Below are 19241 nucleotides of genomic sequence, written 5' to 3' on the forward strand. Positions count from 1 at the left end.
GGCTATTCATGACTCCATTGTATAGCAGGAATTCCATATGTTGGCACCAGAGCCTACCATTAATGTGGGAGGCACTGAGCATTTTCCGGCTGTCAAAAGGTTCTTTTATTCATAAAATCCATACAATACCCACACAAATGTAAAGAATCATACAAGAACTGTGTGTTACCCTTTCATTACACAGTCCGGTTTCCTCCTTAACTCCACAGAGTAAGATTCAATTCGTAAATCAAATGTATTCATTTATTTATTTATTTATTTTGTGTGTGTGTGTAGGAGCAGAGCAGAGTAATTATGAATTTTAGATCAAACATATCCGGAGCTGCTTTACCTATTTGCACAACAGGTAACTGCAGAAGATGGAGTTTCGCTTCACGCGCAGTCGCTGCAGTGCTTCACGGTGATCACACCGGTGTCGGGGCGCTGACGCATTCCGGGCATCTTTCTCGACTACGACGGGGCCCCTTGTAGATTGCCATCCTTCCGGAAGGTGCTCCTGCATGGATGCCAGCGCTTCCCTTGAGATGGAGAGAGCTGTCAGGAGCAAAGGAAAGGACAAAAGAAGAGAAACCATGCTTTGATGACACCGGTGAGAAGGAAAAAAAATAAAGCCCTCTTGGTAAGATGAAGGATAGTTTTGAAGAGGGATAACATTTATGGCTGTATTTTACATTAAAAGACATTTTGACAGGCAAGCCTTATCAATGGTGAACCGGGGTGCCATTTGGCAGTTACTCGACTGTGACAGGAGCCAAAATAGACATGTCTTCAGATGCCTTCCCTCCACTTATGACAGGAAGCACAAAGTGACTGAAAGTTTTATCAATGGAACACTGTGTAATGGCGGCTGGATAAAGAAGGGAGCAAGGCTGCTGTGGTTTCCCTTTTTGCATTTGCATGTCATTGTGCACTGTGTGAATATTGTCCATAAAATATGAGCATATGATGGACTATGCACGTGCTGTCCGATTTCAAGTGTATTATTATTGGGGGGAAGGGAACTGTTGCAACTAAAACCCTTTTGATTTGCTCTTTGGTTACACACTCACGCACACTCCTTTCTCACACACACACTCACATGCACATACACACACAAATATACCACATACAAACATACACACACACACATACTCACTAAGACAAGCAAGCAAAGGTCCCTATTTATACTTTTCTGATATTTGTCCAACTCAAATATATTTGAGACATATATTTGCAGTCACTGCTGTCTCTAAATGCCAGCTGACTCTCGCCAGATGCTGCGATGCATAAGTAACCCAGCTGCTGGGCTAGCAGGGGCAGGTTTAGTATGGCTCCCGTATCGCTGGTCTGTGGATGGGGACGAGCTATTGTTTCCCTTCTGTGTTCAGGGCTGCCATTAATGACTGCACCGTGTCCTTTCTGAGAGACTAATTCGCCGAATAGAGGGCCGGTCCGCTCCCCCGACACACGTGTGCGTGTCAGGAAACGCCGCCGAGGTGACAGGGAGGGACAGCTCATCCGACAGGAGCAGGCTGCTCGACATCGGCGAGCCAGCGCATGACGCTAACACACACCCACCCCTCCAGGAAGAAAGAGAGAGGAAAAAAAGGGTGGGCGTGCATTAGAAACAATAGCGCAGTTCACAAGCCTTGTGGTTCTCACTCTGCCTCCGCCTCGCTTGGAGGGGCTGTTTTTTTTTTTTTTGGAGCGGTGATTCACGGGGCCGTAGGAGTGGTGGTGAGTAGAAGGAGTCAGTCGGCACTGCCGAGCTCTCCCACCCCTCTCCAAAGGGCGACTGGTCGCCCCAGCGCTGCTATGCAAGCGCAATGTTCTTAATAATGATGGAATGACCATTGAATGCTGGGATACCTGAGCAGGTACAAATCATAGCAGATGGTCTCAGGTCCTTACTCTGTATATGGGTGTGCGTGAATGCGCTATTGCTATCTGGCTCATAACACAAGGCCTTTAATTCATTCTGATATGAAATAAAACTGACGTGTAACAACACTACACAATTTGCTTATTGGCCCTATAAGACCTATTCTTTCTTCCTACATTGTGGATAACAACAAAAATGGCAACTAGTGAGGATATAGATTCTAAGATGGTTTTTGTGATACAAAAAGACTTTTAGAACGGCATATGGATCCCTTATATATGTTAGCTGTTTTATGTCAAGTTTTGCTGTTAATAACTAAGAGGTGACTACTGTTGTGTTTTTGCAGGCTAAAATAATTACAGCTCTATGCCAGTGACTACACAGGGACCACTGCATAAAGGACGAGGCATAATGCATGGTTCTTGTTTAAGACACCCTGAAATGATACATTTTCATATGGACTGATCACTCATCAACAACCGATATGCAATGGTACTCCCGAATCACAAGCGAGATCCTCCCTGATTTGGTGCAGAAGAGTGTTCCCTGGGAGGAGGAACATCAAATGGATTTTCAAAAAAAAAAAAAACAGAAAAAAAGAAACATACACAATGTGTAAACTGTACAATGAATGTATGTGTGACAATGTATGTATAACTACAGCTTGTGCATGAATATTTTCGCCTTTTCCAGCCATAATGCTCCAGCAGTGCTTCTAAACATTAATTTTAAGGTCTTCACTTCTGTGACATGCAATTATGTACCCAGCAACCATTCATGAAAATATATGTTTGTTAAGCTTCACTTGTGGTCTTGCCATCTTGTGAATAGCAACGGAAAAGTTGTGATTCACAAGATTGCAATTACACCCTCTCTGAGCCACAGTGCTCAGAAGAAAAGGATAGCATTAAATATGATTTTAATCCATAACCTACCCTTCAGGTGCTCGGTGTCGCTATGTGTTGCCATTACAGTCTAATTGAGGGCTATAACTGAAGTGGTATTTCAGGGTACATAGTCACAAACAGGCCAGGAAGACTGGGCTAGCACAGCAGTGAGAATACCAGCAAGCAGGAGCTTCCTGCTTTAGAGATTTGTTATGAATTAATGTAGTTTTTAAAATACTGATTTTTAAAAATCCCCATTTTAATTGCATTTTGCACACCAAATCACTCTCACGCCGCAGCACTCATCAGAGCCTTTGTTGTCTATTCGGGAGAGCGGACGAGCGCATGATGTCAACGTGATGTCAACCACTGCTGGCCATACTTGCCCCTGGCACGATCTGGGTTCGCTACCAGACCAAGGAAAGGAAATCCCATTTTTAAAGATGGAAATACATCTCTCCCTCTACAACTGTGTGTTGGATCCATCAAAAAATGACATTTTTGAAGGGAACAAGTTTCACAAGGAGTGACACATTGTAGCTTAAACAATGGTACGTTCTTATGTTCAATAACATATGCTGTTTAATGCATTTCTTGGCACACTGACAGATGCATTTATTCATTAACATAGCTAGAAGCAGTTTTAGTTGAGCTGCTCCCCTTTCAGTGTTCTCTTGCCATGTCTTTAATGACATCACAAGGACCATCCCCATTTGAAGTATTTTTGTTGCAAAAGTCACAGATATGTAAATGGTTCAACAAATCTGTAAATTGGGTTTAACAAATATGTGAACAATTTCACAAATCTGTAAATGGGGTTTCACAAATATGTAGAATGGATTCACAAATATGTAAAATGCGAGCCACAAAAATATATAGAGTGAGTTCATAAATATGTAAAATTCGAGTCGCAAATATGTAAAATGGATTTTCAAATATGTTAAATGGGTTCACAAATATGTTAAATGCGAGTCACGGTTGTGCTAATGGGCTAATGCTAATGCTTCGGTTCGGACGTTCTTCCAACCAATCAGACGAGTGTATTCGGGGTAACGTTTTAATGCCGTCCAGCGGTAGCACAACATAACATAACATAATGACAAGAACAAGCCATTCAGCCCGACAGTGCTTACCATTTTCCTAACTAAATTGTACTTAGTGCAATGATTACATACAGAGTAGATAGTATCTCTGTTCAAGCTGTCTTGAAAGTCCAATTTCGGCCTACATACGTGTCTGAAAGCTATTCTAGACTGACTACCTCTGCGTGAAAAAAAATATCCCTAATGTCGTACAGCATTACTTGCTAATTTCCATGGATGCCTTGTTTCTCAGAATCAACCGTAGCTACGTCACTCCATTCTAGATGAGGCCATGGCTGAAGAGCAGTCAGCACTAGCCCCATCACGGATAATCTTTACTTGCCATCACATTGTTTTAGCTAGCTAAAAGTCCAGGATTAGCTAGCTAAAAGTAACAAGTAACATCTAGTTAGGCAGCTAGATGCTGAGGTTGGGAAGCTTTTGTATTGAATTCTGTTCTCCCATCAAGATGTCATCCTCTCTATGGGAGCTGCTGTTACTGTTTATAGTTGCAACTTTGCTAGCTTGGTAAATCACCAGCATTTATTTCAGTCGGGTACTGAATTTCATGAATTGCGTGCTATCTAACTTTGTGTTGCCAACTTCATTAACAAAGCTAACAAAGTTGCAAACAAAGACTCGTCCTCATCAGGACTAACTGACTGTAAAACACAGCGTAACTTGACATATTTCAATAATTTATTTCTAACTCGATACGTCAGGAATATAACAGTATAATTACATTCCACTTTATTTGGCTGCAACTTTATTTGCAATGACACACAATATCTGCATAACGAAGGACATTGGCAGAATTATAGAACATCAGATTAAATAGCTAGAATTTGCACCAGTTATCCATAGCCATGAACATATACGTTGTATTTGAGAAAATAAAGAGTCTAATATTTGAATAGGGTTCGGATAACTTCGTGAAAAAGTAATTCACTTTACAAGTGTGTTAGCTAGCAATAATATACCTGTGGCCTGTTAATGTTACTTATTCCACACACAATTTCATGTTTACACTCCAGTTCTGTCCAGGATAGCTAAATTCTGCATGAGGAAACATGCAGAATAACTGCACTACGGAATACCATAGGATGTTCTCACACATTAAGGGTTGCACTCAAGTGTAAAAGATTGTTATAACACTGCCTAATTACTTTTATCGTCTACATGGAATCGTTCATGTTGCTAAAAGTGATATTTCCAATATCTCTGACTACCTCACCTCTTTGCTTGACATAAGACTTGTAGAGCTTGAGGGTGTATCCTCAACAGAGCTGTGGGTGAGGTTAAGGAAGAAGGAGAAAACAAACATAGAAGGGCCACAAAAAACCTCAATAGTATACCTAGTATGTAAGGTAATTTGCTTGCAAGCTGTCAGTATATTTATGTGCATTTTGCATGGTAATTCTGAGCGTTACATCCATTGTAGGCCCATATGGCATTTTGCCTCCCACATGGAGCAGTTAGCATTGGGGAGCAACTGTAGGCTGCTGCCTCATAGTGGAAGAAGTTTCAACCAGTGCAAGCCACGCTATTGAAAACAAATGGTGGGGGCAAACTAGTAAAAAGCAAACGTAGCCTACACCACTAAACGGCAGTAAAACATTGTCTCGAATACGCTTGTCTGATTGGTTGGAGGAATGTCCTCAGCAAAGCGTTAGCACAACTGCAACTCGCATTTTACTTATTTGTGAACCCATTTACATATTTGTGAAACCCGATTTACAGTTTGTGAAACCATTTACATATTTGTGACTTTTGTGCCAAAAATATTCATCCCAAACTTGCTTTGAACTTAATGTGGCCAGTTACTTTCAGTTTCCCTGTAATTTACTGAAATTGGCTATATTGTTTATGACATTAACTTATATTTAGTCATTTTTTGTTTTTGTGAATGCAAGGTGGGTAGCATTTTTGTGCTTGCCACTTATTATTATTATTACCATTCTGCATCTTATGCTCTGCATTTTGGAAAGCCCATGTTGTTTTCTTACGAGATCCTGCTTACAGGTTGTTTGATGACAGGTCATTACTTCATAATATGATTTATAGTTACAAAATAAGAGCTTGTTTAAAAGTAAGGCCCAAGTAATATGACAACCCATTCCAGTAAATGATTCAAATAAAAATGAGGGTATTTGGACTTTGCTTTCAAAGTTCTGAAGGTTGTTTATTACCGGCGGGTTTGAATCTCTGAGGTTGTGCTGCACAGTTTCAGCACGCGCTGTTCCCGGGCTCTGTGCTGCTGCCACGCGCGGCCATTATAATGCACAGTGTGTGATATCTGCTGAGGATGGATTCCTGCTCTCCAGGCACAGCTCCTGTCCGTAGATCTCGGCCAGGTTTCCACGGTGCGCCGTGTGACCGCTCTCCAATAGCAATAGCTTTCCTCGCGGGCCTCTTCCCCCTGCTTTTTGGATGGATGGGGCGCTGTCCTGTGTACGCAGTCAGCAGGAACTCTCCCATACACTGTCCTGAGACACAGATAATTAGGCTGGGCAGCACTTCTGATCACTCCAGCTACCTCTGCCTGGCCACCCCCCCCCCCCCCCAAACCATCCCTCTAAAGGGAAGAGTGGAACTAATGCAATGACTGTCTCTTTCTATTTCAGCCAGAGGTGGAGACAGAGGGAAACAGGAGCGGGGAAGAAGAGATGGACAGAAAGTGAATGAGAGCGAGAGAGGAAGTGAAAGAGTGGGAGAGAGGGAGGTAGAGATATATAAAAGAAGAGAGAGGCAGAGTCCAAGATACAGATGTATAGGTCGAGAAAAAGATGAGAAGTAGACAGATACATAGAGAGAGGTAGAGAGCGGTAGGGATAACGAGAAGGAGAAAAAGGGGTAGAGAGAGACAGACAGAGAGGGAGAGAAACATATAAAGAGAGGTAGTGAGGTTGAGAGAATGATAGAGAGATGAGGATAGAAAGAGAGAGGGAGAAGTGGAAAGAGAAAAGAGAGCGGGTAAAAATGGATGAGTCTACATGTTCTCCGCTGTACCGAGCGTTTAAGAGGTTTCTTGTCAGGCCCGGCCTCTGGCAGGTGCGTCCCTTCCCTGCGGAAACGTCATTATTCCTGCCATTACGGTCAGTGAAGAGCCTGTTCACTCAGGGCCCGGAAGCCAGGCTACCATGCGCTGTACACACGAGCTGGCTCAGCCCATACAATACTGTGAAATACAATGGCCGTTTTCCATTCAACTTTTCAGAAACCACGGCTGAATCCTGCCTTCTTCCTACCCTTACAGTAATATGAATATATGCCAATATAGAGAAATAATGTACAAATATACTGCAAATTGACAATATATGGCACAATACAGTAATTATTGGTGCTATCTCATTTTGCCATGTATCTTTAAAAAATATATTGCTCTTAAATATATGTCATTATATTTAGCAAAAACATTATATTTTAAATATTCAATGTCCATAAGTTGGACAGCAAAACAAGAGAAAAATATCCACAACTACTTGTGGTCAGATTATATGTTATTTTTCTATCTGTGTTTTCCTGTCTGTGTAGACTTAAGACCCATCGGGGAAAGTGCTTTTGACCTTTGGTGAGTATCTGCTGCCGCAAAGTTGTGGTTAATATAACTTTGTGGTATGTTGCCACAAAGTTATATGATCCAGCCAGTGCTCTTATGAAAGTGATTATGGGTTCTATGTGGTGTGAATGACTTTCATTTCATATTCAAGAACGGGAACAGTGCTAGCTCAGCAGTTTAACACTCAGGTTGTCGCTACTCTACATTCCTGTCCTTAAACTTGTGCATTTTCTGGCCAGAGAGAGCAAGAGACAGAATGACTGAGCCAGCGTTAGAGATGTTGCTGTGCACGCTGCCATTTTATTCTGGTAAATACAGGAAACACCACCTACTGTACCATTGTACCATTTATGGCGGTTACCAGTTTGCGTCTCATCGTCCTGCTTATAAATGCCTCATCCTTTTGTGAATGCGTGTCTAATTATGATAAACAGTGCAGAGTGTGCTGGGGGCAGTTATTCAGGCAGGGCAGCAGAGCGTGAATTTAAAAAAAAATGCCTGAAAACTGAACGCTACTTGTCATTCACCGACCTCTACCCCGTCTGTCAGCACACCTCCCCCCCCCTCGCCAACTTGACTGATACCTGGACTGGACCCATCACTGGGCCCCGAGCACCGTGTTTTCACATCGGAAAGGAAGGGGGTGGGGGGGTTGGGGGCATTTTTTAAAGGCTTTCCAGCGTGTTTTTTTTTTGGTTCTGCCTCTTGTTTTTTCTCCTTCATTCACATTTTTAGTCTTCACAGAGCTTTTATTCGTTTTTAAAATGCCAGTTTAATAATATTTTCCTCACTCAAGCTAGGCATGATTGAGTATCTTTTTAACTCAACTTTGTGTGTGTGTCTCTGTGTGTGTGTACGATTAGAATTAGAAATATAAATTTAATTCTAGAAATCTAATCTGCAGCCACAGAGAAATTGCACAGATTCTAAACATTCCCATAGTGTGGAGACAGTGTGTGTTTGATAGCCTTTGACCCCTGTTTTGTGCTTTTCTCGTAGCTATGATCACATTACATAATGTCTTCCAAGAAAAATTACAGTAAATGCCAACACGTACACACACACAGCCACACACACACACATTCATACCATAGTGTTCTTCTGTGTCTATCACAAACACCACAAGTTTAATTAATTATCCCATATTGCAATTCAAGTTTGGATCAGTCACATGAATTGACTGAAAATCAACGCTGTGGTGTTAAATTCATCAGAAAACTGTGATGGTGAAATCCGACACCCCAGTTTTCAAACTGCTGCCGAGCGCAATCAATGAAACCCAACACCGCGCTGTGATGACATCGGTGAAAGTCCTCACCTAAGATCTGCAGTAACTGCATTGCGGGCATATAATTAAGTGTGATACCTACAGTCTCAACACCTGGTAGAGTGTCACACACAAACAGCATATGCCTTTGGGATAAGAGAGGCATAGACTTCAAAAGAAAATGTTGACGCATTGACTTTTAACACATTATTCTTTGAAACCATGTTGAGACATATATTAGCACCCCTGCTATGCAATACACTTAGCTCATTAAAACCTTTTTGGAGAAAAAAAATAAAAATAAAATAAAATTAAATATGTATATATATATATATATATATATACTTCCCTTACCAGATGATAAATGTGGCTGATAAAAATAAATAAATAAATATCATCTTACCCTCTGGAGCTTTTTTCTGCTTTGTGACACTGACTTCAAAATTCATTAGTAGTTTAACAGGCGCATATACAATCCATGTGACGTGTGAGACTGCTTGGCCTAAATAAGGAAGCAAAGCTTGAATTTCAGAGAGCTGATTGCGTATTTCAGACAGAAGTGCTGTTCATTACAGTCACTAATGTAATATGTCCAACGCACTTTAATAACCACCATAATGCCAACATAATGCTGGTCTGTTATTCCATCTGATGTTTACTGCATGCATTCTTGGCTGGGTGATTAGTTCACTATTATTGCATCACGTTGGGCTTTGATGATTTGACACATATGCCATTCAGGTGAAGATGAGGGCAGGCCAGGGCTGTCTTTGCTTTTTACCCAGAAGGTTGTGGGATCCAGGGAAGGCCTCTGCACCTTTGGGTGATATGCTTTACCGCTTGCATTTGTAATTATCCAGCTGTAGCAGTTGATAACATGTTATGCAGTACCAGTTTCTCTAAATGGGGCAAATAAATAAATGAAATGGCAATGTCTTGAGTGTGACTTTTCTGGTTAAATACAGTTTGCAAAAATGGGCAACACCCTCTAGTGGCTTTTCATAACACACATAATATATTAATTTTGACTTTGTTCATATTTTATTTTAAATATAAGTCATTCACCTTCGCATCTCCTTCAGTACTTAAACACGTAATGGTAATGTCCATTAAGCAAAACGCAGGTCCCGACGAAGTTGGGGGGTGTGGAGGATGACCTCCTATCGCCCTTAGTTCTATCCGCAATAAATTCAATGGAAATAAAACGAATGATACAAATTTACCGACAGAGGGCGCCGAAGAGCAGGGATGCAGACACTGCTCAAATGACAAGCGGCTGTCTGGTACACACAGCATCGCTAGACCTTTCTCCGTCCTTATTCTTGTGCAATACGATATCCTCACTGAACATGCATTTCCTACGTTATGTACAGAGAACGGAAATTGCGCCGAATTAAGTTTTAATTCATCTGAGAACACACACCATTCGTGTAGTTGCACGGAACCGACTGTAGGAACGGTACCTGTGGCCGGGAAGATGTACGCTATTTTGCCATTTTATAGGAATACGTCCAGCACACACGGCACGCGCGTATTGTCGCGTGGTCTCACATTTTTGCTTTTTTTAAATTGATTTTATTCAGCCACTAGCCTATGAATCGCCGTGAGGTACATAATGTGCGTGCATTATTTTCATCGTGAAATGAAATAATTCCTTTCATTTCGCGTTGGTCCTTTGTGTGGGAAGACGGGAGAAAACTTGCACATAGGTACACGATGGCTATGCGGATTGCCGCATACAGCTTGCTCAGTGAGAAGTACAGTGCTGTAAGGACGCTGCACGCGCAGCCAGTGCGTGTCTGCTGATCCCGTGCTCTACGGCTGGTTGCTAATTTGCATCTAAGGAATTAGATTGTCTTGAATTCAGCGTATTCAAAGTAAAAATATAAATAAATAATAATAATAATAATAAAAACTGAGAACAAAGACCCTTTGCGTATCCTCGTGCCGGAGGAACCCCAATGCGCACTACTGCACGTATTTCATTAAAAGAAAAATCCGCCAATAAACCACTGACTGCAAACACTCTCTATTTACCGCGGAATCGGACATCATCTCAAATGACCCATTCGGATTCAGAGCAAATATGCATATAATTGTAATGCAGGGACCGTATGTAGTGCGAGGAGGGGCACGGTCTGGGAGTAATAACAGTACTGTATACGCAAAGTTAGTGTTACATAAAAAAAAAAAAAAAAACGACTGTGATCTCAGCAATTGGAAACAATGCTGTTAATATATGTACATTATTTGTACAATATTTTAAAATTCAAGAGCCACCACTTCAAGTATGCTAGGAACTGTTCCAACTTTTTTTTTTTTTTTCCTTTGATTTAAAGAAATGAATACATGCAGACCCGTGGATCGATTCAGTATTCCAAGCCTCGCGCATCCACGTATTCAGAATCATGCTTGTAATGCCGCAATGGAATGTTCTCACTTTGACACACTAAAAAATCTATACTGACGATGCTTCAGTAAACGGTTAGGTACGAAGTGTTCACTGGATCCCCTTGTTTTTTGCAGTTGGGCTATCCATTCATTAATTGTCCATGCAATTTGACCCCCTCGCCAATAACAATATCTGCATCACAACTATCCGTGTTCGGTCCTATATGAACGAACGGAATTGTTTTGTGTTCACGTGGCATCGAGTCACAATTTGTTAAAAATCTTGCCCTTATTGACAGGAAGAAGGACCCCCAACAAATACTGTGTCGGCTACCCTTTAAACTGAGCGATCAAGTTCAGCCCTGGTTACGTGCACTGGGATGGGAAGCGGAGGGGGTGGAGAGAGCGCGAGGGACTGCAATATCATTTGTGAATCGCTCTCAGAGTGCCGCAGATACGAGCTGCAAACACATGCACTGCTAATGCAGGTGAGGAGCGAGCGGGCGAGCAGACTGAGACTGCGGGACGCGAGGAGACACATTTCGCTGGATTTTGCCTGAAACATTTCCAAACACTTTGTGGGAATTACAGCTTTTTTCTCGCCCTCTTATTCCATTCTCTTTTCAGATGTACCGCGCTGCGGGTTTTTTCTCCTGTGTAACTGACAAAACTACTAAACACAATGTGTTAAGTCAAAGGAGGTAAAGCAATCTGGGCACTTGGATGATTTCAAAGACGACAGGACAGCTCATTTGCTGCTTATCCGCGGTTAGAAGGTAAGAAGACGGACAGCTGTGTAAAGTACTGTATCATCATTAGTTCGGAATCAGTGCTGGCTTGTATTGATATTATTCCGCATTGGGGAAATATCTTCAAATGAGGGTCTCTGGTACCCGGAGCTAGGATTTTAAACTCCGCTTTTTATGCTGTTGCATTGTAAATTGTTTAATGCTACAATAAAAACGGACTTGGACTGTCTTCGCCAAAGTGAAATGACGGCACAGTTTATTATCATTATCTTTTAATTGTGTAAATAAATCGTCGAGTTCTCATGAAGAAATTTTTGACTCACGGCAAGAGGAAACGGGTCATTTCAGTATTACTGTGGGCAGATTGCGGATTTTTGGCGAAAGAGAGGGAAAAGTGATTCCAGCTGCGGTGTGAAGGGGAGATAATCGTGGTTTATGTCCGGGCTGAAATTTACTGCAGCTAAAACGGCGTGAGAAGGCGTCCGGAGAATGAAGTCGCATGCATTCGGAAACGGAGGACTTCACTAGAACGCAAAGCGAAAATAAATTGGCTAACGTTTGCAGTTATTAGTCTATACAAATCAGCGACATCCCAGCACGATTTTAAAGACTGAAAGCAACGAATTGAGCTGCAGAAAACCATGAGGACTACTGGTGCAGTGGACTATTTATGCTACTGTTTACTCGTCCTGCAGTTGCTGACTCAGCCTGCTGCTAAGCAAGTCCTGCGATACCGCCTGGCTGAAGAGGGTCCGGCCGATGTGAAGATAGGGAACGTAGCCACAGACCTCGGAATTGCAACCGGGTCTGGCGAGGTGACTTTCACACTGGAGTCGGGATCCGATTATTTTAAAATTGACAATATTACCGGGGAGCTTAGCACTAATGAGCGGCGGATAGACCGGGAGAAATTACAGCAGTGTCAGATGATATTTGACGAGAACGAGTGTTTCATAGATTTTGAGGTGTCCGTGATTGGACCGGCGCAGAGCTGGGTAGATCTGTTTGAAGGGAAAGTGATCATATTAGATATTAACGACAACACCCCCTCCTTCCCCTCCCCGGTACTGACTTTATCAGTGGAGGAGAACAGACCCATAGGAACGCTTTATTTGTTGCCCACGGCCACCGACAGAGATTTTGGCAGGAATGGCATAGAGAGATATGAGCTGTTACAGGACAGCGGGGAGAGCTCTGGCAGGAGAGCAGGGTCGAGCTCTGGGGGACGCACCGATGGCGGTGATGGCTATTCGGGAAAGAGGAGATTTGATGCTGACGGGGCGAGTAGGAGTAGTGTCTTTGAGCTCCAGGTGGCCGACACCACCGACGGAGAGAAGCAGCCTCAGCTGATCATTAAGGGGGCCCTGGACAGGGAGCAGCGGGATTCGTACGAACTGACGCTGCGCGTGCGGGACGGCGGCGACCCTCCGCGGTCCTCCCAGGCTATCCTGAGGGTGATGATCACCGACGTCAACGACAACAGCCCCCGCTTCGAGAAGAGCATCTATGAGGCTGACTTGGCGGAGAACAGCTCGCCGGGCGCCCCCATCCTGCAGCTGAAGGCCGGCGACTCTGACGTGGGCGTGAACGGGCAGATCGAGTATGTGTTCGGGGCGGCCACCGAGTCGGTCCGGCGGCTACTGCGGCTGGACGAGAGCTCGGGCTGGCTGAGCGTCCTGCACCGCATCGACCGCGAGGAGGTCAGCCAGCTCCGCTTCACCGTCATGGCCCGGGACCGCGGCCAGCCGCCCAAAATGGACAAAGCCATCGTGGTGCTCAACATCAAGGACGAGAACGACAACGTGCCCATCATAGACATCAGGAAGATCGGCAGGATATTCCTGAAGGACGGCGTGGCCAACGTGGCGGAGGACGTGGTGGTTGACACGCCCATCGCCCTGGTGCAGGTGTCGGACCGGGACCAAGGGGAGAATGGTGTGGTGACGTGCACAGTGGTGGGGGATGTCCCCTTTCAGCTGAAGCCGGCCAGCGAGATCGAGGGCGAGCAGAACAAGAAGAAGTACTTCCTCCACACGTCGGCCCCGCTGGACTATGAGGCCGTGCAGGAGTACAACGTCGTCATTGTCGCCGTGGACTCTGGGAGTCCTAGCTTGTCCAGCAACAACTCGCTGATCGTGAAGGTGGGGGACACTAACGACAATCCCCCCATATTCAGTGAGAACATCGTGGAGGTGTCGTTCCCTGAGAACAACGCCCCCGGCGAAAAGGTGGCCACCGTGGTGGCTTTGGACGCCGACAGCGGCAAGAACGCTGAGATTGCCTACTCCCTGGACCCCACCGTCAGTGGGATATTCTCCATTGACGCGGATAGCGGGGACGTCAGGGTGAACATCATTTTGGACAGGGAGCAGACGGAGAGGTACGAGTTCAAAGTTATGGCCAAAGACAAGGGCATCCCGGTCCTCCAGGGCTCGGCCACTGTTGTGGTTCTGGTGTCGGACCGAAACGACAATGAGCCCAAGTTCATGCAGGAAGTGTTCACATTTTACGTGAAGGAGAACCTACAGCCTAACAGCCCTGTTGGCATGGTGACGGTGATAGACGCCGACAAGGGGCACAACGCGGAGATGAGCCTTTACATTGAAGAGGAGGAGGACATATTCTCCATTGAAAATGACACAGGTACTATATTCTCCACTATGTCCTTCGATAGAGAGCAGAAAACCACGTACACGTTCCGAGTGAAGGCGGTGGACGGTGGGGAGCCACCTAGGTCTGCCACGGCCACGGTGTCCCTGTTCGTCATGGACGAAAACGACAACCCTCCCTCTGTCACGTTCCCAAGCAACAACTCGTACACCCTGCTACCGCCATCCAGCAACGTGAGGACGGTGGTGAGGACGGTCCTGGCTACGGACACGGACACGGGCATCAACGCCGACCTCAACTTCAGCATCGTGGGCGGGAACCCCTTCAAGCTGTTCGAGATCGACACGGCTAATGGCGTGGTGTCGCTGGTGGGGAAGGTGGAGCAGAAGCACTACGGCCTCCACCGGCTGGTGGTCCAGGTAAACGACAGCGGAACGCCCTCGCAGTGCACCACCACCCTTGTTCACGTCTACATCAACGAGACCCTGTCCAACTCCACCATCGTGGAGGCCCAGATCAGCAGGAGCCTGGTGACGCCGCTGTCGGTGGACGTCGCCGGCGACCCCAACTACGACTTGGGAAAGCAGCGGCTGAGCATCGTGATCGGTGTTGTGTCGGGCATCATGACCGTCATCTTGATCATACTTGTGGTGGTCATGGCGCGGTACTGCAGGCCCAAGAACAAGAACGGCTACGAGGCGGGCAAGAAGGACCACGAGGACTTCTTCACCCCGCAGCAGGACAAGGGCAAGAAGCCCAAGAAGGACAAAAAGAACAAGAAGTCCAAGCAGCCGCTCTACAGCAGCATCGTCACCGTGGAGGCGTCCAAGCCCAACGGCCAGCGCTACGACGGCGTCAACGAGAAGCTCTCCGACAGCCCCAGCATGGGCCGCTACCGGTCGGTCAACGGCGGGCCGGGCAGCCCGGACCTGGCCAGGCATTACAAGTCGAGCTCGCCGCTCCCCACCGTCCAGCTCCACCCGCAGTCGCCGACGGCGGGGAAAAAGCACCAGGCCGTGCAGGACCTCCCACCAGCCAACACCTTCGTGGGGACGGGAGATAACATATCCATCGGATCGGACCACTGCTCCGAGTACAGCTGTCAGACCACCAACAAATACAACAAACAGGTAAGGATATCACCCCTCCACCCCCCCCACAACCCCCCACTTCTGCATTTTGTTTGTGTACTTCTTTCTGTCTCTATGCTTTTTTTAAACCTTTTTCTTTTTGTTTATTTTTTTTTTTCACGTCCTCTCTCGCTGAGGTTTGTTACCACAGGCTAGACTGCAGGTTTGGCTGTGATGATGAGTGCTGAGATCACAGTTCACTTTTTTTCATTGCGAAGCGTCATTCACGTGCATGGGGCAAAAAAAAAAAAAAAAGCCGGGTGAGGACTGTCGCTTGTATGGAAAGCGGTGAACTGCTTTAAACTTGACATTAGTTGTGCTTTGTTAAGTCTTTATTTGACGGTTTTTTAAAGCTGCGTACACGTGTTTTTTTCATTTTCCGAGCTCATGCTTATCCTCACACAATCCCACACACATATATGCACATACACACCTGTGCATGGAGATAACACAGAATCACTCTCTGTTTCGCACATGCACGAAAACATATGAACTGTCACATGTAAGCAGATGCTCTCTCTCTTTCTCGGTCGCTCTCTCAAATATGAATTTATCAGCATGACCACACATAGAAACAGTATTGCAAAAGCAGTCATTTTCATTAAATCAGAATCAACAAGAGGAACATCAGCTCCGTAATACATAATACATACTCTCTATCTCGCTGTTTCACCAAGATATGCACACACACACACACACAGACACGCACGCACGCACGCACGCACGCACGCACGCATGCACACACACACACACACACAGACATGCACACGCACGCACACACACACACACACACACACACACACAAACATGCACACACACGCAAGGAGGAATGAAGACTCCCTGAACAGGGTCAGGACCTGGCGTGTCCTCGCTGTGTAGCCATTCTGTCTTACCTTCCAGAGAGGGGGGTGGGGGGGTGGAGGGCGAGTATGAGTCACAAGGGCAGCCCAGTGAGGAATATTAACTCCTATGTCATATTTAAGAGCCTTCATTCAACCTGACTGCAAGCATCTGGATGAGAGGCCACAATCTGGGGTGCCTGTGTACCAAATTACTGACCTAGCAGAAAAATGCCCCTTTTTATTCTATTCTATTTTTCTTCTTTTTTTTTTATTTGCCTTCCTGTGCGTTTGTGTTAGAATGAAAAGGCTTTCTTCTACTGCAGGAGGAGAGAGCATTTCTGTTGCAGAGAGTTGCTGAATTAAGGAGTCTGTATTATTGTTATTATTTAATGTTATTTTTTGTAGCTGGGTGAAGGAATCAAGGGTAATACATTATGAAATCAGTTCTTTTATTGGGCTTTCACGAGGAAGGAACACTTACTTTGTTGTTTCATGTGTTTTCTGCAGAGAACTAATGAATTATTGATCACCTTCTTACATGGTGCAAGCAACCCCACTAGCATTCCTGAGTGCTGTCCCCTCTATTCAAAAACCATGCTGGAGATTCTCTTCTCTCATGCCATCTCTCTCTCTCTCTCTATCTCTCCCTCCCTCCCTCTCTCTCTCTCTCTCTCTCTCTCTCTCTCTCTCTCTCTCTATCTCTCCCTCCCTCTCTCTCTCTCTCTCTTTTTCTCTCTCTCTCGCTTTCAGTCTCTGCCTCTCTCTGACCCTGTTCATTTTTTTTTTTTTTGCTTCTCTTACTCGTTGCCTATTTTTCTTTCGGTGTATTCCTCTCTCTCTCCCCTTGTTCGCTTCATTTTATGTGTTTGTTCTTATCTATTTTTTTTCTCTCTTTGTATTTTCCACTCTGTCTTTCTCTCTCTCTCGGTTTTTTGGCTATCCCTCTCTTTTCTCTCTCACCAGTCCTCGTGCTCCCCCGTTCTCGGTAATGGACAGGTTGCGTGATCGCTTGAATAGACCTTAATGCTGAACATAAATCATGGCTTATAGTGTTCTATTTTTTCCATAATAATTACACAGTCTCTCATGGCTGAGTGCTGTTGCATGTTTGTCGGACCTGCAAATTATTAATTAATTATTTACTTTATGGTGGTGCTGCAGTATTTCTGTTGATGACACTGTTAATTATTCACTTGTGCTTATTTGATGTGCGAAACTTGATAACTGTATCATTAGTGTGTTGAATGATTCCATCGTTGATCCGATGCAGTATTATTGAGTCTTACCTTCTTTGACATTTAAAAAGATGTTGATTAATCGATTTAATGAACAATATCGCATTTTTATATTTTCCATGAATATGGGACTCTCCTCTGCCTTTGGAATACAAGTAATAAATAAATAAATAAATAAATAAATAAATGTATTACGAAAACATTTATTTATTTATTTATTCATTATTTCAGTCTTTCAAGTTAAAAACATTTTTTGCGTCTTCACATCTAAGACTGTGAAGTGTTTAACACATAGTCTTCCCCTGCTAATTTTCTATGGATGTGCGTCATTTAGGATGTGTCCGCTATGATTCGGCTCCACTCTCACCCCTTCACTTCTGTGAGTCCACACTCGGCCATGCCCTTGAGCAAAATGTGGAGGTCAAGGAAGGGCACTTTAAAATCAAGAGGTTGCAGGTTCAATTCCCGGGTGGGGCACTGCTGCTAATCACTTAAGTAAAGGAACTCTACCCAAACTTGCTAACCTAAAATGCATCCGTTTAAATGAATAGCATGTTAAATGGAAGCTGTATACACCATCCTGAATAGTGGCTTCTGCAAAGCAGACAGGAAATAACAAAAATGTGCTTTCTTTTGTATATAAAGGAATATTTCTGCCAATTCTTTAGAGTCAAAAGTAGTCCTTATGGTCTAAAGTAGTCCTTACACGACACCATTCAACGTGACATTATTATGTGCTATTTTCAGTTTATTGAAATAGAATTATAGAATTAAAGTTGGAGATCTGTCTGTGTGAGTGTGTGTGTGTGTGTGTGTGTGCGTGTGTGCGCCAAAAAAAAAGTGAGTGTGGGAATCAGGATGATTGAGGGATAAAGGACTGAGGGGTGTATAGACAGGAAAGGAAGGGTGGATCAAGAAAGTGGCTTAAGACAAAGTGGAATGATATGAAGATGAAGAGACTGATGAAGAGAAAGCCAAGGGAGAGAGAGCGCGAGAGTGAGTGAGAGAGAGAGGTTGCGGGACAGAGGGAAAGAGAGAAAGGAGAAGAAAGCTAGAGAAAGGGCGAGAGTGAAACAGACACGGAGAGGGAAATGGCAATGGAGAGAAAGGCGAGAGAGAGAGAGAGAGAGAGAGAGAGAGAGAGAGAGAGCAAGCGGATAGCCTGTTATTCCGGAGCCTCTGTCTCCTGTGTACCTCTTGTCTCAGGTTACTTTCTCCCCCGCTCACCTGCCTTTGCCCACTATTAATCCAGCCTGCGCAGACAGGTATCCAGGCAACCGGTGCCATTTTCTGTGCCAGGACTTCACCTGTTAGACATTTAAGCGGTCATTAAGGTAACCAAATGCAGAAACAGAATCTGGCTGTGTGTCGCCGAGCAGCTGGCCACAACAAGCCCTTCAGCTTCGCCCCCGCGCTGTTCCCTGCCAGTGTCTCGTGTTTCCGGGGAAGGAAGGAGGTAAGGCGGGCGAGCTCGGCGATACCTCCCCGATTCTCACCGGCGATCCGTTCTCCGGATAACCTTCGACACCGTCCGATCGATCCCGGCGCGTTTTCCTTTTCACGCGCTTGGCGATCGCTCGCTCCTATTAAACCGAACGAGCGAGTAAATTACGAGGCTTGATGATTTA

The 19241-nt window shown here is 44.7% G+C and overlaps 1 protein-coding gene across 3 annotated transcripts in view; it reads left to right on the forward strand.

The window, feature by feature from the left end:
- Window positions 1-11470: 11470 nt before the first annotated feature.
- Window positions 11471-19241, forward strand: part of pcdh7b (protocadherin 7b) — a 138291-nt gene continuing 130520 nt past the window's right edge. For all 3 annotated transcript variants that reach the window (XM_064343832.1, XM_064343835.1, XM_064343833.1), the window contains exon 1: window positions 11471-15536. In XM_064343832.1, the coding sequence (XP_064199902.1) occupies window positions 12438-15536 (3099 nt within the window). In that variant the 5' untranslated portion in view covers window positions 11471-12437. The remainder of the gene's footprint in view (window positions 15537-19241) is intronic.

This window comes from Anguilla rostrata, chromosome 7 (genome assembly GCF_018555375.3).
Source record: "Anguilla rostrata isolate EN2019 chromosome 7, ASM1855537v3, whole genome shotgun sequence".
Lineage (NCBI taxonomy): Eukaryota > Metazoa > Chordata > Actinopteri > Anguilliformes > Anguillidae > Anguilla > Anguilla rostrata.